At 47.3% G+C, this 27,505-nt stretch overlaps 1 protein-coding gene across 8 annotated transcripts in view; it reads right to left on the bottom strand.

Annotated features, from left to right (window-relative positions):
• als2b (alsin Rho guanine nucleotide exchange factor ALS2 b) overlaps positions 1-27,505 on the bottom strand; it is a 191,049-nt gene that overhangs the window by 40,286 nt on the left and 123,258 nt on the right. For 4 of the 8 annotated variants that reach the window (XM_070876070.1, XM_070876068.1, XM_070876069.1 and 1 more), the window contains 2 exons: positions 17,080-17,244; positions 7,308-7,421 (listed from right to left, as the gene is read on the bottom strand). In XM_070876070.1, coding sequence (XP_070732171.1) covers positions 7,308-7,421; positions 17,080-17,244 — 279 coding nt within the window. The remainder of the gene's footprint in view (positions 1-7,307; positions 7,422-17,079; positions 17,245-27,505) is intronic. The other 4 variants (XM_070876072.1, XM_070876073.1, XM_070876074.1 and 1 more) reach the window with 1 other exon arrangement.

Genomic DNA, 27,505 nt, shown 5'->3' with positions numbered 1-27,505 from the left:
CACCTGCATATTTGCTTTCAATGACTCATGTACAAGGATACCCAGGGCCCTTTGTACATCGATATTTCCCAAGCTATCACCATTTAAATAATACTTTGTCCTTATGTTTTTCCTACCAAAGTAGATAACTTCACATTTATCCACGTTATACTGCATCTGCCATGTGTTTGCCCACTCACTCAACCTATCTAAATTACCTTGCAGCGTCTTTGCATCCTCCTCACAACTCTCAATCCCACCCAGTTTTGTGTCGTCAGCAAACTTGGAAATATTACATCTGGTTCCCTCATCCAAATCATTTAAATATATATATATATTGTGAATAGCTGGGGCCCAAACACCGATCCCTGTGGTACCCCACTAGTCACTGCCTGCCACCCTGAAAAAGACCCGTTTATTCCTACTCTCTCTTTCCTGTCAGTTAACTAATTTTCAATCCATGCCAATACATTACCCCTAATCCTATGTGCTTTAATTTTGCACACTAACCTCTTACGTGGGACTTTATCAAAGGCCTTCTGAATATCCAAATACACTACATCTACTGGTTCTCCCTTATCTATTCTATCAGTTACATCCTCAAAAAACTCCAGTAGGTTTGTCAAATATGATTTTCCTTTCATAAATCCATGTTGACTTTGTCTAATCCCATTGATATTATCTTAGTGTGCCATTATCACATCCTTTATAAAAGACTCTAGCATTTTCCCTACTACTGATGTTAGGCTAATCGGTCTGTAGTTCCCCGTTTTCTCTCTCCCTCCTTTTTTAAATAGTGGGGTTACATTTGCCACCCTCCAATCTGCAGGAACTGTTCCATAATCTATAGAATTTTGGAAGATGACAACCAAAGCATCCACTATTTCCATGGCTACCTCTTTTAGTACTCTGGGATGCAAATCATCAGGCCCTGGGGATTTATCGGCCTTCAGTCCCATTAGTTTCTCCAGCACTATTTCCTTTAATTCCACTTGCTCACTAGACCCTAGGTTCCCTAGTATTTCTGGGACGTTATTTGTGTCCTCTTCCATGAAGACAGAACCAAAGTATTTATTTAATTGTTCTGCCATTTTCTTGTTCCCCATCATAAATTCTCCCGTTTCTGTCTGTAAAGGTCTTCACTAATCTTTTTCTTTTTATGTACTTGTAGAAACTTTTGCAGTCGGTTTTTATGATCCTTGCAAGTTTACGCACATTATTTTTCCCCTCTTAATCAATCTCTTGGTCCTTTTTTGCTGAATTCTAAACTGTTCCCAATCCTCAGGCTTGCTACTTTTTCTGGCAACTTTGTATAACTCTCCTTTGAAACTAATACTATCCTTAATTTCTTTTGTTAGCCATGGTTGGGCCACTATTCCTTTTGTGTTTTTACACCAGAAAGGAATGTATAACTGTTGCAATTCATGCACTTGTTCCTTAAATGTTAGCCATTGCCTATCCACCGTCATGCCTTTTAATGAATCTTCCCAATCTTCCTGCCCTTGCTTGAGCTAGGTCTCCGTTGTTGCAATTATATCATAACCTCAAGTGGCAACTTGTGCCTGCAGCTTACCAACCTTCTTTACCACGCTCCATGCGTTTACGCACATGTACTCCAAATCCTCCTCAGTCGGATTTGCATTTCTCCCATCTGATCCCTTCTCTTTCTGGACTACTATTTATTCTAATGTTGTCTGTCTCTCCCAATCCTCTATGCACCTTGTTGTTCCTCTCCAATGATTCATCCTGGTTCCCCTCCCCCTACAAAATCCTCACCCACAGCACATCCCATGAGGACAATGATCCCAAGCCCTGTTGAGGTGCAACCCACCTTATACAAGTCCCTCCTGCCCCACAACTGGACCTAATACTCCAGAAATCTGAAACCCTCCCTTCCTGCACCAATTCTCCAGCCACACATTAACCTGCTTTATCTTGATGTTCTTATACTCACCAGCAAGTGGCACTGGGAGTAATCCAGAGATTACCATAGAATCTTACAGCACAGAAGGAAGCCATTCAGCCCATCATGTCTGATGCTGCTTTTTGAAAGAGCTGTCCAATTCAGTCCGACACCCCAGTTTTTTCACCCATAACCCTTCAAATTAGTTCTCTTTAAGTACATGCCCAATTGCCTTCTGAAAGTTACAATGGAATCCGATTCCACCACACTTTCAGCTCGTGTGTTCCAAATCTTAACAACCCTCTCTTTGGTATAATACAAAAGCAAAATACTGCGGATGCTGGAATCTGAAATAAAAACAGAAAATGCTGGAAATCTCAGTGGGTCAGGCAGCATCTGTGGAGAGAGAAACAGAGTTAACGTTTCAGTTCGATGACCCTTCGTCAGAACCCTCTCTCTAGCCGCCTCCCTAGCTCCTGACACCCTGTCTGTCGGACCTCAACCCTTTTCCTTCCTAGGTCATTGGTTCCAATATGGACCACAACTTCTGGTTGTTCGCCTTCCCACCGTAGAATGTTCTGCGCCCGATCCATGATATCCATTGCCCTGGCAGCAGGCGGTTGCAGAAACATCCCCAATTATCGAATCCCCTATGACAACAGCATTTCTATACTTGCTGTGCTCCCCTGTGCAGTCATTTGCCCAACGGTGCCATGGATGTGCTCTAGACTGCACTCCTCCAAGGTGCTGAAAACTGCCTTGTGAATGCCACACTCCCGGAGGAGTCCTGCACTCCCTGCCTCTTCCTAACATGCCAGATAGCCACCCATTTACTATCCTCCTGAACTCTGTGGCTGCAGGGTGACCACCTTCTGGAATGTGCAATCAGTCTCCCGTTTGTGACACCACCCGCTCAAGTTTGGAAACCCCGAGCTCGAGCAGTGGAGGCACCTCCTGCACACGTGGTTATCCAGAACCCACAAAACATCTTGTTGTTCCCACATGACAGGATGCGCAGGCAGCAGGTTTCAGCTGTCCAATCTCTTTCTCTTTTGCTGTTGTCCCTTGGTTTAAATTACTTAATATCTGCTTCTCACTCTGCACCTAGTTTCCACTCTCACCGTTTTCCCATTTAAAGCCTTCAGTCTGTTTGCAATTCGCTCCTTTAAGCAGGTCACTCTCTCTGTGCTCTTGCAGGTATACCCTCTCAATATATACCTTTCAGACATGCACCAGTTTCCACTGGCCAGTCAAGCCCCAGCTACACAATAATCAACACCTAGTCAGTGACCGACTTACAACTGATTGACACTGAACGGTCAGCTGACTTGCAGTTTTTTCCAAGTTAGAAAGACAGGTTAAACTTCTGTTTGATTAAAAACACACTTTCAGTACTACTTGCCCACTACTTACCAGTGAATACCCAGTCATCAAATCTTCACTCGGGTTGCAATTCACTCCATTCTGTGTGTGAGCCCTCTTTTTGTGGGAGCTTGCTGTACATAAATTGACTGCCGTGTTTCCTATAGCACAAGTGACTAAATTTCAAATGTACTTCATTGGCTATCAAGCACTTTGGGATGCCCAGAGGTCGTGAAAGGTGCTCTATAAATGCAAGTCTTTCTTCCTTTCTCTAGGGAAATTTCAAATGTGACTGTAGAGGCGGGAGGAAAGAACATTGTAAGAGATACTTGGGCTACTTTGGGACAATTAGGAATGGAACCACGAGAGCAAGGTGTCACGGAGGGAGATTACAGGCAGTGACAAAGGAGCAGGACTGGCTCAGGCAAAATAGATTAGTTTTCTTGATTTCTTACATCATCCATCTTAGAACATATTATAGCGCCAGACAGAGCTTGCCTCCAGAACCCAGCAGGTCTCTAATCTAACTGAAGATTCAAAAGCAGATTATACTCTACAACATTGCTGGCTCAAGATGAGCCTGCTTTTCACGTGTTTTCTGACAGCTTCCAACAACATGCATAAGAAATAGGAGCAGTAGGCCATTCAACCCTTTGAGCCTGTTCTGCCATTCAGTAAGACCATGGCTGATCTTCTACCTCAACTCCACCTTCCTGCAATATCTCCAATATACTCAACAACTGAGCATCCAAAGTCCCCTGGGGCAGAGAATTTCAAAGATTCACAACCCTCCTAGTGAAGAAATTTCTCCTCACCTCAGTCCTAAATGGTTGACTCCTTATTCTGAGACTATGACCCTAGTTATAGACTCCCCAGGGGAAACATCCTCCCAGCATCTACCCTGTCAAGCCCTAAGAATTGTATACGTTTCAATGAGATCATCTCATTCCTCTAAACTCAATGGAATATAGGCCTATTCTACTTACAGGAGAATCCCTCATCCCAGGAATCAGTCTAGAGAATCTTTGTTGCACTCCCTCCAAAGCAAATATATCCTTCCTTAGGTAAGGAGACATAAGTTGCACACAGTACTCCAGGTATGGTCTCACCAAAGCCCTATATAATTGCAGTATGTCGCCTTTACTCTTGTACCCAAATCTTCTTGTAATAAAGGCCAACATACCATTTGCTTTCCTAATTGCTTGTTAACTTTGAATAGCAACATTCCCAATCTCTCACCATTTAAAACAAATATTCTGCTTTTCTATTTTTCCCTCCCAAAATGGATAACTTCACATTTCTCCACATTATATTCTATCTACCATGTTCTTGCCCACTCACTTAGCCTGTTTATATCTCTTTGCAGCATCTTTGCATCCTCTTCACAATTTACTTTCCCACATAGCTTTGTACCATCAGCAAACTTGAAAACATTACACACTACATGCACTGACACAAAAGACAGACCAATTTTTCCTATGGGAGACAAGTGGCAAAAATAATCTAATGTGAATTCTTCCACCCTCACCAAACACAAAATATCTTCCTCTCCTGAAGGTGATCACTATCAATGGGGTAGAGTTCCTGAAGGTGCTCACTCTCACTGGGGTACAGTTCCTGAAGGTGCTGATTCTCACTGGGGTACAGTTCCTGCAGGTGCTCACTCTCACTGGGGTACAGTTCCTGCAGGTGCTCACTCTCACTGGGGTACAGTTCCTGAAGGTGCTCACTCTCACTGGGGTACAGTTCCTGCAGGTGCTCACTCTCACTGGGGTACAGTTCCTGCAGGTGCTCACTCTCACTGGGGTACAGTTCCTGCAGGTGCTCACTCTCACTGGGGTACAGTTCCTGAAGGTGCTCACTCTCACTGGGGTACAGTTCCTGAAGGTGCTCACTCTCACTGGGGTACAGTTCCTGCAGGTGCTCACTCTCACTGGGGTACAGTTCCTGCAGGTGCTCACTCTCACTGGGGTACAGTTCCTGAAGGTGCTCACTCTCACTATGGTATGGGTCCCCACCTCTTCTGAAGGTGCTGACTCTCACTGTGGTAGAGTTCCTGAAGGTGCTGACTCTCACTGGGGTACAGTTCCTGAAGGTGCCGACTCTCACTGGGGTACAGTTCCTGAAGGTGCCGACTCTCACTGGGGTACAGTTCCTGAAGGTGCTCACTCTCACTGGGGTACAGTTCCTGAAGGTGCTGACTCTCACTGGGGTACAGTTCCTGAAGGTGCTGACTCTCACTGGGGTACAGTTCCTGAAGGTGCTGACTCTCACTGGGGTACAGTTCCTGAAGGTGCTCACTCTCACTGGGGTACAGTTCCTGAAGGTGCTGACTCTCACTGGGGTACAGTTCCTGAAGGTGCTCACTCTCACTGGGGTACAGTTCCTGAAGGTGCTGACTCTCACTGGGGTACAGTTCCTGAAGGTGCCGACTCTCACTGGGGTACAGTTCCTGAAGGTGCTCACTCTCACTGGGGTACAGTTCCTGAAGGTGTTTACTCTCACTGGGGTACAGTTCCTGAAGGTGCTGACTCTCACTGGGGTACAGTTCCTGAAGGTCCTGACTCTCACTGGGGTACAGTTCTTGAAGGTGTTTACTCTCACTGGGGTACAGTTCCTGAAGGTGCTGACTCTCACTGGGGTACAGTTCCTGAAGGTGCTGACTCTCACTGGGGTATAGTTCCTGAAGGTGCTGACTATCACTGGGGTACAGTTCTTGAAGGTGTTTACTCTCACTGGGGTACAGTTCCTGAAGGTGCTGACTCTCACTGGGGTACAGTTCCTGAAGGTGCCGACTCTCCCTGGGGTACAGTTCCTGAAGGTGCCGACTCTCACTGGGGTACAGTTCCTGAAGGTGCTGACTCTCACTGGGGTACAGTTCCTGAAGGTGCTGACTCTCACTGGGGTACAGTTCCTGAAGGTGCTCACTCTCACTGGGGTACAGTTCCACAGTCAGACTCTTACTGGGATATAGTTCATGAAGGTGCTGACTATCACTGGTGTACTGTTACAGTCACTGACTCTCACTGGGGTACAGTTCCTACAGGTGCTGACTTTCTCTGGGGTTCTGTTCCTGCAGGAGCCAACTCTCTCTGGGATACGGGTCCCCTCCTCTCTTGGAGGGGCTGATTCCCATTGGGATACAATTAATGAGGATCCTGCCGTAGGAGCCTCCTCCAAGACCAAAAACAGCAGAAGTTGTAAAGGGAGAGAAGGAACTACAGGTGCTTGTTATTTAGCTGCAGAGAATAAGAGACCAGTGTGGATGCACTGGGTGATGTTGAGACAATATACGCCATTACTAGATGTATCATCAGTCAGAAAGGAACAATCAATCATCAGCACGAAACCTAACTACCGACTTCAAGGGCCATCACAAGAGCAAAACAAATAAGCTATACAACCAGGTACGACGGCTCTCCTGGTGGCTCAGCTCGTTAAGACAGTAAGGAAATGGACTAGGCCGAAAAGGAAGCTCTCAGGTTTGATCCCTGGTCTGTGACAAGTCAACTGATCTCGAACAGGGCTCCATTTGGAGAGCTGAGAGTTCACCCATTGTCTTCATGTTAAGGAAGGGGAAACTGGCCAGGGTTTCTGTTCCTAGCCTATCCGTCCTGGCTGTGATACTCTCAATGGCTGAATGACCGACTCACACTCACTGCTGAGGCTCACGACAGGAATAATGGGCACTGTGGCCAAACGGTGGCCAGGGCAGCCAGTTAACCTGGCAACAGGGAAGGAGAGGGGAGGAAAAAAAAAAAGTGTGAAAATTGGTTAGGATCAAATCTGTAGTGAGTACGTGAAAATCTGGCAACAGATTTAGCTACACCAGGATCTGTATCACAAACAGTGCGGTGTGTCTCAAACCCTGTAGCTTAAATTGAACACAGTTCCCCTGCAGCGAGTACAGTCCAATTGCCCCTCGTGCTCAATTTTGCGACGGGCCACTATCGGGCAAGTTGTATCAGTTTTCAGGCTGCTGGATGGGGTGCCATGCAGAGGTTAGGTGTTCCATGCATGGGGGAAAAGGGGAAGGGTAATAATGGATCGTGCCTGGGCTCACCCTGTGCCTCCCTCTGGCTGGTCACGGAGCTGCACTGATGATGGTGCCTGAGACGTCCACGGCCAGGACCATCCCACCCTCCTGGCGGGGGGAGGACGTGTGATGGCAGGCGTCCTGCAAGGGGACAAGAACAGTCAGAAAAGTAGGGAGGAAATAAAACACAAAGTACGGATTCCGCACCCCACTCCCACCCCAGCCCATGCAGTTCTCTCCTTCCTATTCTGACTCGTGTTGGGGTACAGTCCCACAGGCACCAGCTGCGCCCATTCCCACCCCCACCCAGTCCATCACCCATGTGACCATTTGCACATGTGCGAGTCCGGAAATGGGACGTAGGTAAGCTATTCTCCCACGAGTAGCATCGCAGGCGAGCCCAATCCCATACATGCCAGATGAAACAGTACCCACAGCGATCGGAGACAGGAGACCTGGACGATGACCTCCTCCCTAGCCCAGAGCACCAAGGCTGACCTTTGGACCCCAACTGCTGATGCAGAACAGGTCAGAAATCAAACGAGACCTGTCTGGCCAACACAGCCTAACTTTTGCAGCAAACCGACAAATTTATCCATGGGGCACTGGAACATTCTTACCACTCTCCAAGCACTGGTAGCTTTTCCGCAAAGCGCTCGACTCTGGTGCCAGCAGTGAAAGAATCCACCCGGAAGCAAATGCCGCAGGTGTGGAAAGGTCAAGCGTGGAGACCGATAGGGCTGGTGAGAGTGTACCAGAGCCAAGCAGGTCACAGGGTGCCTGACTAGAGCGCACGGCTTGGAGTAGAACAAAGGGGAGAGTGTCCGTGAGCATAGCAACGACACAGAGAAAACCCATGGTAAGAAGATAGCACCACGGTATTGAAGCAAGGGAGGCTGGTGATAGGGTCAACGGCAGAGGGACATTTTAAAAAGGAATTGGACAAACCTCAGGTTACCAAAGAGTTAAATGTCAAAAAGACGAATGTAAACCTTCCGGAACGCTGCAAGATCCGTCATGCTGAGAACGACAGACAGTGGGAAGGAAATGGACAGTTGGTCATCACGTTCAATTTGCTGCAGATTTCATTGGATAACTTTTCAGGTGGGGGTGGGAAACAAAAAAGACGACGAGTTTGAATACTCATCTCTTGGAGGTTTTGCCTGCAGTTGCTCACCTGAAGAGCTAGAGTGGGAGCTGCAGGGAGACAATGGTTTGCTGAAGGAATAGGTTCAATAGTTTGTTCTGCGTCTCAGTCCCTTGCTCCTAGTTTGTAGAGATCAGATATTTCCCGATGAACTGCATGTAGTTAGGTCCATGTGCTTTTCACAATCAACTTCTTCTGCACAATCCCTAAAGCTCGTGAAAGTTGGTGGAACTGATGATTTGCATACAGCTTAGAGACTTCAACTGAATCGCTGGCCCAAAGACTATTACAGTACCCTTTCCAAAAAATTGAGATAGATTAAATACACCACATAACGGAGATACCAGAATGCTGGATATACATTGTCGCTGATCACACACTCCTAGATACTCAGTGCGGTATATACACCGCCTCTGATCATACACTCCTGCAGATACCCAGAGTTTTGTTTTTATTCGTCGGGCATCGCTGGCAAGGCCAGCATTTATTGCACATCCCTAATTGCCCTTGAGAAGGTGGTGGAATTGCCTTCTCGCTGCAGTCCGTGAGGTGAAGGTACTCGCAACAGTGCTGTTAGTGTGGGAGTTCCAGGATTTTGACACATCGATGAAGGAACTGCGATATATTTTCAAGTCAGGATGGTGTGTGACTTGGAGGGGAACTTGCAGATGATGGTATTCCTATTCGCCTGCTGCCCTCGTCCTTCTAGGTGGTAGCGGTCGCAGGTTTTGGAGATGCTGCCGAAGAAGCCTTGGCTCATTGTTGCATCTTATAGATGGTACACACTGCAGCCACGGTGCGCCAGTACTGGAGGGAGTGAATGTTTAAGGTGGTGGATGGGGTGCAAATCAAGCGGGCTGCTTTGTCCTCGATGATGTCGAGCTTCGAGTGTTATTGGAGCTGTACTCTTCCGGGCAAGTGGAGAATATTCCATCACATTCCTGACTTGTGGCTTATAGATGGTGAAAAGGCTTTGGGGAGTCAGGTGAGACAGTCACCACAGAATACCCAGCCTCTGACCTCCTCCTGTTGTCACAGTATTTATGTGTCTGGTTTAATTAAGTTTCTGGTAAATGGTGACCCCCAAGATGTTGATGGTGGGGAATTCAGCGATGGTAATGCCGTTGAATATCAAGGGGCAGTGGTTAAACACTCGCTTGTTGGAGATAGTCATTATCTGGCACTTGTGTGGCACGATTATTACTTTCCACTTACCAGTCCAAGACTGAATGTCGTTCAGGTCTTGCTGAATGCGGGCATGGACTGTTTCATTATCTGAGGAGTTCTGAATGGAACTGAACATTGAACAATCATCAGTGAACTTTCCCACTTCTGACCCAATGATGGAGGGAAGGTCATTGATGAAGCAGCCGAAGATGGTTGGGCCAAGGACACTGCCCTGAGGAACTCCTGCAGCGATGTCGTGGGGCCGGAATGATTGACATCCAACAACCACAACCATCTTCCTTTGTGCTAGGTACAACTCCAGCCAATGGAGAGTTTCCCCCCGGATTCCCATTGACTTCAGTCTTACTAGGGCTCCTTGATGCCACACACAGTCCAATGCTGCCTTGATGTCAAAAGCAGTCACCTCACTTCTGGAATTCAGCACTTTTGTCTATGTTTGGACCAAGGCTGTAATGAGGTCAGGAGCTGAGTGGTCCTGGCAGAACCCAAACTGAGCACCAGTGAGCAGGTTATTGGCAAGTAAGTGTCACTTGATAACACTGTTGACGACACTTTCCATCATTTTGCTGATGATTGAGAGTAGACTGACGGGGCGGTAATTAGCCGGATTGGATTTGTTCTGCTTTCTGTGGACAGGACAGAGCTGGGCAATTTTGGGTAGATGCCAGTGTTGTAGCTGTACTGGAACAGCTTGGCTAGAAGCGTGGCTAGTTCTGGAGCACAAGTGTTCAGTACGACAGCCGGGATGTTGTCAGGGCCCATAGCCTTTGCTGTATCCAGTGCGCTCAGCCATTTTTGATATCACGTGGAGTGAATCGAATTGGCTTCTGTGATGGTGGGGACCTCAGGAGGAGGCCAAGAAGGATCATCCACTCGGCACTTCTGGCTGCAAACGCTTCAGTGTTGTCTTTTGCACTAACGTGCTGGACTCTGCCATCACGTGCTGGACTCTGCCATCATTGAGGATGGGGATATTGCTGGAGTTTCCTCCACCCTTTAGTTGTTTAATTGTCCACCACCATTCACAACTGGATGTGGCAGGACTGCAGAACTTTGATCTGATCCAATGATTGCAGGATCGCTTAGCTCTCTCTACAGCATGCTGCTTCTGTTGCTCTTGGCATGTTTTTCTGCGCTTCTCATTGAACCAGGGTTGGTCCCCTGGCTTGATGGTAATGGTAGAGTGAGGGATATGCCGGGCCATGAGGTTACAGATTCTGGGGGAATTCAATTCTGCTGATGCTAATGGCCCACAGAGCCTCATGGATGCCCAGTTTTGAGATGCTAGATCTGTTCTGAAACTATCCCATTTAGCACAGTGGTAGTGCCACACAACACGATGGGGGGTGTCCTTGGTGTGAAGATGGGACTTCGTCTCCACAAGGACTGTGCGGTAGTCACTGCTACCAATGCGATTATGGACAGATGCATCCGCAACAGGTAGATTGCCGAGGAAGAGATCGAGTAGGTTTCTCCCTTGTGTTAGATCTCTCACCACCTGCCGCAGGCCCAGTCTGGCAGCTGTGTCCTTCAGAATTCGGCCAGCTTGGACAGTAGTGGTGCTACTGAGCGAGCCACTCTTGGTGATGGACACTGAAGTCTCCCACCCAGAGTACATTCTGTGCCTTTGCAGCCATCAGTGCGTTCTTCCAAATGATGTTCAACATGGAGGAGTACTGATTCATCAGCTGATCGAGGGCAGTAGGTGGTAATCAGCAGGAGGCTTCCTTGCCCATGCTTGACCTGAAGGGGTCCAGAGTCAATATAGAAGAATCCCAGGGTCACTCCCTCCCGAATGTATACCACTGTGCTGCCACCCCTGGTGGGTCTGTCCTGCCAGTGGGACAGGGCATACCCAGGGATGGTGATGGAGGAGTCTGGGACATTGGCGGAAAGGTATGATTCTGTGACTATAACTATGTCAGGCTGTTGCTTGACTGGTCTGTGGGACAGCTCTCCCAATTTTGGCACAACTCCCCAGATGTTAATGAGGATGACTTTGCAGGGTCGATTGGGCTGGGTATGCCGTTGAGTCCGAAACCGGTGCTGAGGTTGATGTTGGGTGGTCCGTCTAGTTTTATTCTCTTTATTATTTCTTGTAGCAGATACAACTAAGTGCTTTGCGACGTCCTGAATTGTTTCCTGGAATGCATTGCCTGATGGTTATTATGCATTGTCTAATAAGGTGGTGGTGGAAACAGATTCAATAGTAGCTTTGAAATGGGAAATGAAGGAAAAAATATATATTGCAGGGATATGGGGAAAGAGCGGGGGTGTGGGACTAACAGGATTGCTCTTCAAAAGCGCCGGCATAGACTCAATGGGCTCCTTCTGTGCTGTACTATTCTATGAAAGGCACGTTCTTTCTTTTAATGTCCAGGCATTTTGCTAATTTTTGGAGATAATTGTTCACTGGTAGAGATTTGTTTCTGAGAGGTGTTGAGTTGAATTCAGTCACCAGGATCTCCAAACCAGTTTTTGCCTACAGGATTGCAATTTAAGTCCGTTTCATTCGTACCCTCCACAAATACATCTCAATATCTGCAGTATGTGCTTGGTATTTCATTGTAATTAATTTGTGACTATACTTAAAAAGTACTTCATTAGCTTTAAAGTGCTTTGGGACATCCGGGGATAATGAAAGGTACTATATAAATGCAAGTCTTTTTTTCTTTTCTATAACTAAATTGCAAATGAACTGTTCCTGAAAAGAAAGGGATAACAAATAAAATGTCCAATACTAGTGGAATACAATACAAATAAAAACACCATTCCCCTTCCCTGTAAATTATAAACCTACGATAGTTAACTATGTTGTAAGATACTGTACTGTGCAGGTAGTGGGATGCTGTCTGTCCTGTAGTCGACTGCAGTAACTGCGTCATACGTGTAAATCAATCATTTCCCAGTGTACCACTGTCGACAGTGGCCTATTGGAAGGGCAATATGTAGGTGGGTGGAGGGGGCTGCCACAGATGAGGCATGCCATTCAGCCCATCTTAATTTATCCATCCAGAAAGACCCTGCAGTTTCTCCATTTCAGCATCAATTGTCTAAATGTTACCACATTTTTTTGTCTCCATGTCTCTATTCCATGTGCCCAACACTTCAAGTGCAGAAAATCTCTGATATAATTCCTAACTTTATTACTTTAATCCTCAGTTTAATGTACAGTAATATTGCAAATTTACTTTTTCCATACTAATCACGATTTTGTACACCTCGAAGAGCTTGTAAACTTTTTTGTCACTAAGATTGAGATCATCTGCCTCTGTTGCATCATCCCCTTCCCCACCAATCCAAACCTCGCCCAAGGCTCTCCTGGTCCTAGCCCTGAACTTGCATCTTTGTTTAGTTTCTCTCCCATCTAGACCACCAAGTTCACGAGGCCCTCCTCTTGCTGTCTTGGCTCCACTGAAATTAAACTGCTGACTATCCAACTTCCCTGCTGACTCCCATGCTAGCTACAACTGTAAGTGGTTCCCTCTATTCAGGTACTGTTCCTCTCCCTTTCATAACCACCATCATCATTCCCTATCTTAAAAAAAAATCCACCCTTGACCCTTCTATCCTTGCAAACTACCGCCCCATTTCCAACCTCTTTCCTCTCCAAAGTTTTTGAATGTATTGTCGCCTCGCAAATCCGTGCCTATCTTTCCCGCAACTCCATGTTTGAACCTCTCCAATCAGCTTTCCGCCCTTGCCACTGCACTAAAACACTTAATAAAAGTCAAACTATCCCTCCTCAGCTGTCCTGACCTCTCTGCAGCCTTTGACAAGGTCGACCACACCATCCTCTTCCAATGCCTCTTCTCCGCTGTCCAGCTGGATGGGACTGCCCTTACCCGTTGCCATTCTTACCTATCCAGTCATAGCCAGAGAATCTCCTGCAATGGCTTCTCTTCCCGCTCCTACACCATTACCTCTGGAGACCCCAAGGATTAATCCTTGCCCCCCCCCCCCGACCCCACCCCGTCCTCGGTAACATCCACAGGCATGGTGTCAGCTCCCACATTTACACTAACGACACCCAGCTCCACCACTTCACCACCTCTCTTGGTCCCTCCATTTCCTCTCTGCTGTCAGATTTCTTGTCTAGCATCCAATCCTTGATGAGCAGAAATTTTCTCCAATTAAATATTGGGAAGACCAAAGCCAATGTACGAATGCCTTCATCCCCCCAAAAAATCTACGAATGTACCTGGTGGTCCAGGAGGAACGAAGGCCTAGGTTCGCTGCGCAGTATACGGGGAGATGTCTTTCACGTATGTATGTACGTACATACGTACGTACGTACGTACGTGCTGGAGTCACGTGGGCCTGGACTATCAATCAATGTGCCGTATTCTCATTGATAAAAATAGAAGCTCTGTTTGTACGGGCTCCTATTACTATCAATGAGAAAAAACCCTAAACATAAGAACGTAATAGCTCCAAGTTTGCAGATGACACTAAGCTGGGTGGCAGTGTGAGCTGTTAGGAGGATGCCAAGAAGCTGCAAGGTGACTTGGACAGGTTCGGTGAATGGGCAAATGTGGTATAATGTGGATAATTGCGAGGTTATCCACTTTGGGGGCAAAAACAGGAAGGCAGATTATCTGAATGGTGACAGATCAGTAAAAGGGAAGGTGTAACGAGACCTGGGTGTCATAGTACATCAGTCACTGAAGGTAGGCATGCAGGTACAGCAGGCAGTAAAGAAAGCAAATAGCATGCTGGCCTTCATAGCGAGAGGATTTGAGTACAGGAGCAGGGAGGTCTTACTGCAGTTGTACAGGGCCTTGGTGAGACCAGACCTCGAGTATTGTGTGCAGTTTTGGTCTCCTAATCTGAGGAAGTGCTTGCTATTGAGGGAGTGCAGCGAAGGTTCACCAGACTAGTTTCTGGGATGGCAGGACTGACATAGGAAGAAAGACTGGATCGGCTAGGCTTATACTCGCTGGAATTTAGAAGAATGAGAGGGGATCTCACATAAACATATAAAATTATGACAGGACTGGACAGGGTAGATGCAGGACGAATGTTCCTGATGTTGGGGAAGTCCAGAACCAGGGGTCACAGCCGAAGGATAAGGGGTAAGCCATATAGGACTGAGATGAGGAGAAACTTTTTCACCCAGAGAGTGGTCAACCTGTGGAATTCTCTACCACAGAAAGTTGTTGAGTCCAGTTCGTTGGATATATTCAAAAGGGAGTTAGATGTGGCCCTTATGGCTAAGGGGATCAGGGGGTATGGCGAGAAGGCGGGAGTGGGGTACTGAAGTTACATGATCAGCCATGATCATATTGAATGGTGGTGCAGGCTCGATGTGCCGAATGGCCTGCTCCTGCACCTATTTTCTATGTGAATTTCTATTATTCTATTGCTGTTTTTACCTTTACTTCCAGAAAGCCCCCTTTGACATAACATAAATAGGAGCAGGAATAGGCCATCTGGCCTCTTGAGCCTGCTCCGCCATTTAATACGATCATGGCTGATCTGATCATGGACTCAGCTCCACTTCCCTGCCCGCTCCCCATGACCCTTTAAAACATTGAAACACAGCATAATAAATAAATAAAACACCTCATATTTTAAAATGAATTGAAATATATTTTTAGGATTTTTTTTTTGTGTTTAATTAGGGTTAAAAATAAACTTAGCATAATGGACAAGGTTTTTAATATAAAAATGTGTGTTTAAATTTAATTTGTATATGTTTTAAAAGTGTTACGCTGGTAAATGTAAGCTTTGCGCCTGCTTTTACGAGGCGTAAAAGTTTGAAGGACATTCGTTGGGCACGAGTTGGGCAAATAGCCCAATCTCTCCCCCTCGGATGTCCTTTTCCCAGGGATGCGCAGGATCAGTACGGAGAAAGCTTGACAGATCGGAAATGCCGGTTTTTGGCGCATGCGCATTGCGCCCAGAGAACTGGCTTTTGCGAGGCCTCGCCGGGTCCATGCGCACGTCGTACGGACCCAGCAAGGCCACAATTTTCGGCTCCCGCCGCAAATTCCATTCCCTAGCCACTGATTCCAATTCCCCTCAAAGGGGATCCCGCGCATCCTTTGGAAAAGGACATCTGAGGGGGAGAGATTGGGCTATTTGCCCAACTCGTGCCCAACGAATGTCCTTCAAACTTTTACGCCTGGTAAAAGCAGGTGCATAGCTTACATTTACCAGCGTAACACTTTTAAAACATATACAAATTAAATTTAAACACTCATTTTTATATTCCACCGTCTCAGGGTAAACAAGACTGTTCACTGCCTCCGTGTCCTAGTTGATCCAGAGCTAAGCTTCTGACCCCATATCTTCATCACCAAGACCGCCTACATTCGTAATAACGGCCACCTTTTTTTAATTCATTCATGGGATGTGGGCGTCACTGGCAAGGCCAGCATTTATTGCCCATCCCTAATTGCCCTTGAGAAGGTGGTGGCGAGCTGCCTTCTTAAACCACTGCAGTCCGTGAGGCGAAGGTACTCCTAGAGTGCTGTTAGGGACGGAGTTCCAGAATTGTGACTCAGTGACAAATAAGGAACGGCGATTTATTTCCAATGCTGTGTGACTTGGAGGGGAACTTGCAGCTGGTGGTTGTCCCATGGGCTTGCTGCCTTTGTCCGTCTAGCTGATAAGAGGTTGTGGGTTTGAGTTGCTGTCTCTGCCCTGCTAAAACTTAGGCCGTAAACTCTGGAATTCCCTCCCTTAAATCCTCCATCTGCTCTGCTCCTTTAGGATCTACCCTAAAACCCATCGATCTCCTTCTTTGGCTCGGCATCCATTTTTTCGTCTGATTATGTCCATGAAGTGCCCGAGCATATATTTTTTTTAAAAAGGCATTATATAAAGGGAACTTGTTGTTGAAGTGCCACACGTCCAATTAGTGGAATGGCCTTTTAAAGAGGTACCATACTGTGCTCAAAAAAGTGGCAACAATGCAACTAGTGACTATCCTCCTGAAAGGGTGGGACAACGTAAGTAAGCAGGATTGGCTCCAAGAGGACCCAGCTGGAAATGGAATTTGGAACGGAGTTAATCCCCTGTGAAAGACTCATGTATTTGGTAATTGAGCAAGGCAGGTTCACAGTGCTCCAGGGTATTAATGATTAATGAGGCAGGCTAACTCGTCCATGAGACCTGGAAGGACAAATCTGTTAGTAGGGACTGCAATTCGTTCCAAGTTGCTACGAATTTCATAGCATTCGTAGTTTCATTTATGTCCGCTGTCTCCGGATAGGTGACTAAATCTGCCTCTCGCCTTTCTAGCATCGGTATCAGTGGGATCTCTGTAATGTCAAGAGGCTGTGAATTTTTTTGCACTCAACATTACCTCACAATGGAGGAAGTTTTACAGCTCAGAACTCCATTTGCAAATTAAACTGAGCATGACACAAATAAAGCAGGGACACAGAGTTTTGAAATGCTGCTCATCACATGCTGTGTCCACAGAAGAGATTTACATTGCAAATAACATTCCGTTACCTCGTGATATCGTCAAACACGCCGTAGCCCATTTTTTTGTCCTGTGCCCACTGCCCAATGAACATGCTGGGGCAGGATGACGTCAGCTTGCCACTGCGGAGCAAGCCGTGCCCATGGCGCATGTTGTCTTGGAAACAGCCCTCGTACACCTCTCCCGTGGCATATCTGTGGGGGTGGGGGGGGGGGGAGGAAGAAAGCCAGTCAGTCTCATCTAATCACAACGCAGTTTCCACAGACAACCAGCTGTACACACACGATAAAACATCAGCATGCGACCGGATATCAGATGGTTCCCCACCCCAAGATCTTTCAGGCCCCTCTTCAATTCAGGATCTTCATCGGGTAGAAATGTTTATTGCAGCCGGTGAACACCAAGTTATTGGCCTGCAGCCCTGAAGTTTTAAAAGTTTATAACTCAGTGCTTTTGGGCACTCACTGACAGCATCAGCACTCCAGACTGGACAGGGTAAGGAGCTTCCTCCACTTTAACTCATGTAGAGAAACACAGGAGCAGGAGGGGAAGATATTCAGCGCCTCCAGCCTGTTCCGTCATTCAGTTAGTTCATGGCTGATCTGCTGGTCGCCAGGGAACATCGATGGGCGATGTGGTAGGAAGCCTGAGGTAGGCCCAAACTCGTGGGACTCGCAGGGTTTGGACTAGGGTGAGGGGTAAGGGTTTGGGTTTACGTGCTTACACTCCCGGTCACCATAGCTACCGGGAGGTAGGTCCCTCGGGAAATCCTTATGAGTCGGGAAATTGTGTTGGGGAAATTGATGGGATTGAAGGCCGATAAATCCCCAGGGCCTGATGGATTGCATCCCAGAGTACTTAAGGAGGTGGCGTTGGAAATAGCGGATGCATTGACAGTCATTTTCCAACATTCCATCGACTCTGGATCAGTTCTTATCAAGTGGAGGGTAACCAATGTAACCCCACTTTTTAAAAAAAGGAGGGAGAGAGAAAACAGGGAATTATAGACCGGTCAGCCTGACATCAGTAGTGGGTAAAATGATGGAATCAATTATTAAGGATGTCATAGCAGCGCATTTGGAAAGAGGTGACATGATAGGTCCAAGTCAGCATGGATTTGTGAAAGGGAAATCATGCTTGACAAATCTTTTGGAATTTTTTGAGGATGTTTCCAGTAGAGTGGACAAGGGAGAACCAGTTGATGTGGTATATTTGGACTTTCAGAAGGCTTTCGACAAGGTCCCACACAAGAGTGCAAACTTAAAGCACATGGGATTGGGGGTAGTGTGCTGACATGGATTGAGAACTGGTTGTCAGACAGGAAGCAAGGAGTAGGAGTAAATGGGTACTTTTCAGAATGGCAGGCAGTGACTAGTGGGGTACCACAAGGTTCTGTGCTGGGGCCCCAGCTGTTTACATTGTACATTAATGATTTAGACGAGGGGATTAAATGTAGTATCTCCAAATTTGGAGATGATACTAAGTTGGGTAGCAGTGTGAGTTGCGAGGAGGATGCTATGAGGCTGCAGAGTGACTTGGATAGGTTAGGTGAGTGGGCAAATGCATGGCAGATGAAGGAAATGTGGATAAATGTGAGGTTATCCACTTTGGTGGTAAAAACAGAGAGATAGACTATTATCTGAATGGTGACAGATTAGGAAAAGGGGAGGTGCAACGAGACCTGGGTGTCATGGTACATCAGTCATTGAAGGTTGGCATGCAGGTACAGCAGGCGGTTAAGAAAGCAAATGGCATGTTGGCCTTCATAGCAAGGGGATGAGAGTACAGGGGCAGGGAGGTGTTGCTACAGTTGTACAGGGCCTTGGTGAGGCCACACCTGGAGTATTGTGTACAGTTTTGGTCTCCTAACTTGAGGAAGGACATTCTTGTTATTGAGGGAGTGCAGCGAAGGTTCACCAGACTGATTCCCGGGATGGCGGGACTGACATATCAAGAAAGACTGGATCAACTGGGCTTTTATTCACTGGAGTTCAGAAGAATGAGAGGGGATCTCATAGAAACGTTTAAAATTCTGATGGGTTTAGACAGGTTAGATGCAGGAAGAATGTTCCCAATGTTGGGGAAGTCCAGAACCAGGGGTCACAGTCTAAGGATAAGGGGTAAGCCATTTAGGACCGAGATGAGGAGAAACTTCTTCACCCAGGAGAGTGGTGAACCTGTGGAATTCTCTACCACACAAAGTTGTTGAGGCCAATTCACTAAATATATTCAAAAAGGAGGTGATGTAGTCCTTACTACTAGGGGGATCAAGGGGAATGGCGAGAAAGCAGGAATGGGGTACTGAAGTTGCATGTTCAGCCATGAACTCATTGAATGGCGGTGCAGGCTCGAAGGGCCGAATGGCCTACTCCTGCACCTACTTTCTATGTTTCTATGGGCCCAAGTTTCGAGCCGTGCCTAGAACGGCGCAGTCCCGACCTGGACGCCTGTTTTTCGCACCACAAAGTGCGCCTAAAAAAACCTTCCAGATTCTCCACCTCCCTGCAGGTCATCTGGCCCTCGGTGCAACGCAGCACAAGCTGTAGGGGGCGGAGCCAGGTCCCTGCGATGAAAACAGTGCCGGGACCTCTGCACATGCGCGCTACAGTAGGCGTGCATGTGCAGTAGCTCCAGGCGCCCGAAACTGTGTGGGAGGGGCCCGAAGCACGCAGCCCCTAGCCCTGGCCAAATGGCCTCACTGGAGCTGCGTGAATAAGGCTCCTCCCATGGCCAGCTCCTGCTTCCTCCTGACCAGACTCGACTCCCGCCCCCCGCCTCCAGACCGGACCCAACACCGACCCGACTCCCGCTTCCCGCTTCCCGCTTCCCCCGCCCCCATCCCCCATCCCCCCCCTGACCGGGCCCGACACCGACACGACTCCCGCTCCCCCCCCCACCCCCGGACCGGACCCGACTCCCGCTTCTCTCCCCCCCCCCCCCCCCCCCCGCCTCCGGACCCGACCCGACTCCCGCTCCCGGACCGGGCCCAACTCCCACTCCCCCACCACCGCCCCCCCCGGACCTGACCCGACTCCCGCTTTCCCCCCCCCCGCCCCCGGACCCGACCCGAGTCCCGCTTCCCTCCCCGCCCGCGGACCGGACCTCCCCCCGACCCACGCTCCCCCCGACCCGTTGCCACCTACCTGTAAAGGCTCTGCCCAAAGTCTTGGGCCCGGCCCGTTCAGCCTTCCCCCTTCCCCATCCCCTTCTCCCCCCTCCCTCCCCCTTCCCTCCCTCTGCTGCCCCCCTCCTCGCTGTCAGAAACACAGACACTGACAGACAGAGAATGAGAGACACACACAGACAGATAGAGACACTGACAGAGACACACTGGGGGGGGGGGGGGGGGGCATCCCAACACGCTGTTGGAGGGCTCCCGGTGCTGCAGTCGGTAAGCAGAAAATGTTTTATGTATTGATTTAAAAAAAAAATTATTTCTTATTAATTTTTTTTGATTGATTTATTGGTTGATTTATTGATGTATTTATCATTTATTATTGGTGATGGCTCTTTAGTTGTAAAACTGAAGTGTTTAATGTTTGTAAACTTCCCTTTAAACACCCCCCCCATTCCCTACGCCTGATTTTCTAAAGTGTAGACAAGGTTTTTTCGAGCGTACAAAAATCTTCACTTATTCCATTCTAAGTTAGTTTGGAGTAAGTTTTCACTGACGAAACTTTGAAAACAGGCGTAAGTGGCCGGACATGCCCCCTTTTGAAAAAAAAAATTCTGTTCCAAAGTGAAACTGTTCTAACTGATTAGAACTGGAGCAAACTAAATGACGAGAATTCCGATTTCTAAGATACTTCATTCTACACCAGTTGCTCCTAAAAATCAGGAGCAAATAATGTGGAAACTTGGGGCCTATGTTTCTCCCCTGCTCCAAACAACTCCCACCAGATCTCGGCAATTTCCCTCCCCATAACCTCCAACCCCTCCCGCTGTCTAAAGCTTCTCCTACACTGTCCCCATCAAACACTCCCAGGGCAGGTACAGCAGGGGTTAGATACAGAGTACAGCTCCCTCTACACTCCCTCTCACGAGGAGCTCCTCCCGGAGTCACACGGTGGATTTCGTCCCCTATGGGGCACAGCGGACATGAATTTTGCAGCGTGACAGCTACAGGAAAAATGCAGAGAACAGCGCCAGCCCTTATACATGGCCTTCTTCGACCTTACAATGGCCTTTGACACTGTCAACCACGAGGGTTTATGGAGTGTCCTCCTCCGTTTCGGATGCCCCCAAAAGTTCGTCACCATCCTCGGCCTGCTCCACGACAACATGCAGGCCATGATCCTTACCAACGGATCCATTACAGACCCAATTCAAGACCGGACCGGGGTCAAACAGGGCTGCGTCATTGTCCCAACCTTCTTTTCAATTTTTCCTCGCCGCCATGCTCCACCTCACAGTCAACAAGCTCCCCGCTGGAGTGGAACTAAACTACAAAACCAGTGGGAACCTGTTCAACCTGCGCCGACTCCAGGCCAGGTCCAAGACCACCCCAATCTCAGTCGTCGAGCTACAGTACGCGGACGATGCCTGCGTCTGCGCACATACAGAGGCTGCACTCCAGGACATAGTCGATGTATTTACTGAGGCGTACGAAAGCATGGGCCTTACGCTAAACATCCGTAAGACAAAGGTCCTCCACCAGCTTGTCCTCACCGCACAGCGCCGCCACCCCCAATCATCAAGATCCACGGCGCGGCCCTGGACACCGTGGATCACTTCCCATATCTCGGGATCCTCCTATCAACAAGAGCAGGCATCAACGACGAGATCCAACACCGCCTCCAGTGCGCCAGTGCAGCCTTCGGTCACCTGAGGAAAAGAGTGTTTGAAGACCAGGCCCTCCAAACTGCCACCAAGCTCATGGTCTACAGGGCTGTAGCAATACCTGCCCTCCTGTATGGCTCAGAGACATGGACCATGTACAGGAGACACCTCAAGTTGCTGGAGAAATATCACCAAAGATGTCTCCGTAAGATTCTACAAATCCCTGTAAGGACAGGCGCACCAACATCAGTGTCCTCACTCAGGCTAACATCCCCAGCATTGAAGCACTGACCACACTCGATCAGCTCCGCATGCCAGACTCGAGACTCCCAAAGCAAGTGCTCTACTCGGAGCTCCTTCATGCCAAACGAGCCAAAGGTGGGCAGCGGAAACGCTACAAGGACACCCTCAAAGCCTCCCTGATAAAATGCAACATCCCCACTGACACCTGGGAGTCCCTGGCCCAAGACCGCCCTAAGTGGAGGAAGTACATCCGAGAGGGCGCTGAGAACCTCGAGGCTAAACGCCGAGAGCATGCAGAAATCAAGTGCAGGCAGCGGAAAGAGAATGCGGCAAACCAGTCCCACCCACCCCTTCCCTCGATGACTATCTGTCCCGCCTGTGACAGAGTCTGTGGCTCTCGTATTGGACTGTTCAGCCACCAAGGAATTCACTTCAGGAGTGGAAGCAAATCTTCCTCGATTCCGAGGGACTGCCTATGATGATGGGCTGATCTGTTCCTCAACTCTATTTACCCACCTTTGTGTTCCTCATCCCTGGATACCCAATAAAAATCTATTGATTGAAAATTTTAATTAACCCAGCATCCACAGCCTTGACAGGGAAAGAGTTCCTAATTCCTGCCACCCTTCGAGTGAAAAATTGCTTCCCGATTTCCCTACTCAATTGTTCTAATTTTAAGATTATTTTCCCTTATTCTGGGTTCCCCCACCAGAGGAAACAGTTACTCAGTATCTACTCCACTGGATTCCATTACCATTTTAAAACACCTCGATTAGGTCACTCTTCAACCTTATAATATTGAGAGAATGCAAACTAAGTTTATGTAACATGGCTTAACCCCCTACAGCAGCAGGGCGAATGGACATCCAGCCTCCACCCCGAACCCCCCACAAGTGAGCTGGCATCGCTGGGTTTGTGCCCTCCAGTAACTAGACCGTCTATACTCATCACACATAGCATCCATACAGCCAGCAGAGTTCTATTCCATTTGTCTGGATTGGTTGTGATCCAATGCTCCTTAATCTACTCACTGTACAATGAACATTGGCCACGTTAGGGGTTAGGGATTTGCAGCATGTTACATTCTTTTGCTTTGCAGGTACGATAATCTAATGGTTATGGTACCCAGCGGTTGCGAGCTATAATCCTACTGATAAATCCGGTAATTTGAGGATTGGGACCATGAAAGCTGTTGTATTGTCATAAAAACCCAACTGGCTCATTAATACCCTTCAGGAAGGCACCTAGCACCCTGACCCACGTGACTCCTATCCCACACTACACAGCTACCTCTTGATGCCCTCAGGGATGGGCAATAAATGCTGCCTTGCTGATGTAGTCCATCTCCCATGAACAAATACAGAAAAACTTCTGCACCATAACCCCGACTCCAGAATGGGTTAAACTGCACATTTTTGCCAACTGTTTAGTACTGACTATAAAAGGAAATCTATTCTGGTTCTCAGCCCAGTTTCCAAGAGATGTATACCCACACTAGTGGTGCCTTTGGTCCGAACACGCTTTTGTGCAGTTATTCCTCTAGTGCAAATGACCAATTTCCTGCAGGTTTTGCAAGTTCAGAAATTAGTGGCGGTGTTGAAGATGAACCCGTTCATCAATTACAGGCAGAGTGCTGGGGTGAAACGTTGCTGTATAATCATAGGCAGTCCCTCGAAATCGAGGAAAACTTGCTTCCGTTCCAAAAGTGAGTTCTCAGGTGACTGTACAGTCCAATTCGGGAATTACAGTCTCTGTCGCAGGTGAGATAGACAGTCATTGGAGGAAAGGGTGGGTGGGGAGTCTGGTTTGCCGCACGCTCCTTCCACTGCCTGTACTTGTTTTCTGCATGCACTCGCCGACGAGACTCGAGGTGCTCGGCGATCTCCCGGATGCTCTTTCTCCACTAAGTGCTGTGTAAACACCATCGCTCACAACTGATGGTCCCAAAGCACTCTAGAGTGTGTATGTGGGGGGGGGGGGGGGGGGGCGGAGGAGTGTTACCATCCTAGCCCGGTGGAGGGGGGGGCGGGGGGAGAAACGTTCTGTCTGAGGGAAGGGGGGGGGGGAGATGGTCTGTCCTCCCCTTGGGGGGGTGGGGGGGGGGTGGGGAGAGGACAAGAGGGGATAATTCCCTTCGAGGGAGTAATGTGGGTGGAGATTAGAGATAGTAAGGGGAAAAAGTCACTGGTGGGCGTAGTTTATAGGCCCCCAAATAATAACTTCACGGTGGGGCGGGCAATAATCAAGGGAATAATGGAGGCATGTGAAAAAGGAACGGCAGTAGTCATGGGGGATTTTAACCTACAAATCGATTGGTCAACTCAAATCGCACGGGGTAGCCTGGAGGAGGAATTCATAGAATGCATACGGGATTGTTTCTTAGAACAGTATGTAACAGAACCTACAAGGGAGCAAGCTATCTTAGATCTGGTCCTGTGTAATGAGACAGGAAAAATAAACGATCTCCTCGTAAAAGATCCTCTCGGAATGAGTGATCACAGTATGGTTGAATTTGTAATACAGATTGAGGGTGAGGAAGTTGTGTCAGAAATGAGCGTACTATGCTTAAACAAAGGGGACTATAGTGGGATGAGGGCAGAGTTGGCTAAAGTAGACTGGAAACACAGACTAAACGGTGCCACAATTGAGGAACAGTGGAGGACTTTTAAGGAGCTCTTTCATAGTGCGCAACAAAAATATATTCCAGTGAAAAAAAAGGGCGGTAAGAGAAGGGATAACCAGCCGTGGATAACCAAGGAAATAAAGGAGAGTATCAAATCAAAGACCAATGCGTATAAGGTGGCCAAGGTTAGTGGGAAACTAGAAGATTGGGAAAATTTTAAACAACAGCAAAGAATGACTAAAAAAGCAATAAAGATAGGAAAGATAGATTACGAAGGTAAACTTGCGCAAAACATAAAAACAGATAGTAAAAGCTTTTACAGATATATACCGTATATACTCGCGTATCCTACGATCTCACGTATCATGCGACCCCTAAATTTTCGTCCCCAAAACATGATTTTATCATATATCTCATGTATCATGCGAGTCACTTTTTTGAGATACCATATGACACTAGGCTAGGCTTTCAAACAAGTTTAACAAGTACCCAACACGTAACAAGTACCCTAACACATAACAACGATCGAATACAGACCTTAACAACCGAATCATGAAACGAAAAAGGATGGATGAACGATAATGGCTGCAAGATTTGGCTGAAGAGAGTTTGGGAATCAAGAGCAGGTGGTTTACGACGCCAAAAAAGTTTACTTGTGTGGGATATGTTTAGGTCACATCGAGTGGATTCTGTTGTGAAAGCTGTTCGCGAATCGAACACCGATATAGCAATCATTCCAGCTGGCTTGACTAGCGTCGTTCAGCCACTTGACGTATCCATTAATAAGCCATTTAAAGACAATATAAGAAAGAAATGGAATGACTGGATGGTGGAAGGAGAGAAATCATTTATGAAGGGAGGGAATATGAAGGCTCCGGATTTGCCTCTACTGTGTTTGTGAGTAAAAGAAGCATGGACTGAGATAGATGGAGATTTGATTGTTAAAGCATTTAAAAAAATAAATATACCGGTAATAGTTTCATTAAGAATCGTTTCTGTTTTCCTTTGGTAGTTAGCCTCTCAGCTGATTTGGAAAGCGTAAACATTACGTGTGTATCAGCAAGTAAAACAGCAGTTTTATCAAAATCATCTTTATTTGATATACATATGTAGTATTTGACTTACCGTAAATGGATACGGTCTGCTTAACAGCCTAATCTTGGCCAGCACTTCACACCCGCAAATTTTGTATCTCGCGTATCATGCTACCCCCCAAATTTAGGTTACAATTTAGGTCTTCAAAAGTCGCATGATACGCGAGTATATACGGTAAAACGGAAAAGAGTGACTAAAGTAAATGTTGGTCCCTTAGAAGATGAGAAGGGGGATTTAATAATGGGAAATGTGGAAATGGCTGAGACCTTAAACAATTATTTTGCTTCGGTCTTCACAGTGGAAGACACAAAAACCATGCCAAAAATTGCTGGTCACAGGAATGTGGGAAGGGAGGACCTTGAGACAATCACTATTACTAGGGGGGTAGTGCTGGACAGGCTAATGGGACTCAAGGTAGACAAGTCTCCTGGTCCTGATGAAATGCATCCCAGGGTATTAAAAGAAATGGCGGAAGTTATAGCAGTGCATTCGTTATAATCTACCAAAATTCTCTGGACTCTGGGGAGGTACCAGCGGATTGGAAAGCAGCTAATGTAACGCCTCTGTTTAAAAAAGGGGGCAGACAAAAGGCAGATAACTATAGGCCGGTTAGTTTAACATCTGTAGTGGGGAAAATGCTTGAAACTATTAAGGAAGAAATAGTGGGACATCTAGATAGGAATAGTGCAATCAAGCAGACGCAGCATGGATTCATGAAGGGGAAATCATATTTAACTAATTCTTTGAGGCTATAACGAGCATGGTGGATAGAGGTGTACTGTTGGATGTGGTGTATTTAGATTTCCAAAAGGCATTCGATAAGGTGCCACACAAAAGGTTACTGCAGAAGATAGAGGTACGCGGAGTCAGAGGAAATGTATTAGCATGGATCGAGAATTGGCTGGCTAACAGAAAGCAGAGAGTCGGGATAAATGGGTCCTTTTCGGGTTGGAAATCGGTGGTTAGTGGTGTGCCACAGGGATCGGTGCTGGGACCACAACTGTTTACAATATACATAGATGACCTGGAAGAGGAGACAGAGTGTAGTGTAACAAAATTTGCAAATAACGCAAAGATTAGTGGGAAAGCGGGTTGTGTAGAGGACACAGAGAGGCTGCAAAGAGATTTGGATAGGTTAAGCGAATGGGCTAAGGTTTGGCAGATGGAATACAATGTCGGAAAGTGTGAGGTCATCCACCTTGGGAAAAAAAAACAGTAAAAGGGAATATTATTTGAATGGGGAGAAATTACAACATGCTGAGGTGCAGAAGGACCTGGGGGTCCTTGTGCATGAATCCCAAAAAGTTAGTTTGCAGGTGCAGCAGGTAATCAGGAAGGCAAATGGAATGTTGGCCTTCATTGCGAGGGGGATGGAGTACAAAAGCAGGGAGGTCCTGCTGCAACTGTATATGGTATTGGTAAGGCCGCACCTGGAGTACTGCGTGCAGTTTTGGTCACCTTACTTAAGGAAGGATATACTGGCTTTGGAGGGGGTACAGAGACGATTCACGAGGCTGATTCCGGAGATGAGGGGGTTACCTTATGATGATAGATTGAGTAGACTGGGTCTTTACTCGTTGGGAGTTCAGAAGGATGAGGGGTGATCTTATAGAAACATTTAAAATAATGAAAGGGATAGACAAGATAGAGGCAGAGAGGTTGTTTCCACTGGTAGGGGAGACTAAAACTAGGGGGCAGAGCCTTAAAATACGGGG

Source organism: Pristiophorus japonicus, chromosome 3 (genome assembly GCF_044704955.1).
Source record: "Pristiophorus japonicus isolate sPriJap1 chromosome 3, sPriJap1.hap1, whole genome shotgun sequence".
Taxonomy (NCBI): domain Eukaryota; kingdom Metazoa; phylum Chordata; class Chondrichthyes; family Pristiophoridae; genus Pristiophorus; species Pristiophorus japonicus.
Note: the sequence above shows the minus strand (reverse complement) of the source record. Positions and strands in the feature narration are given on the sequence as shown.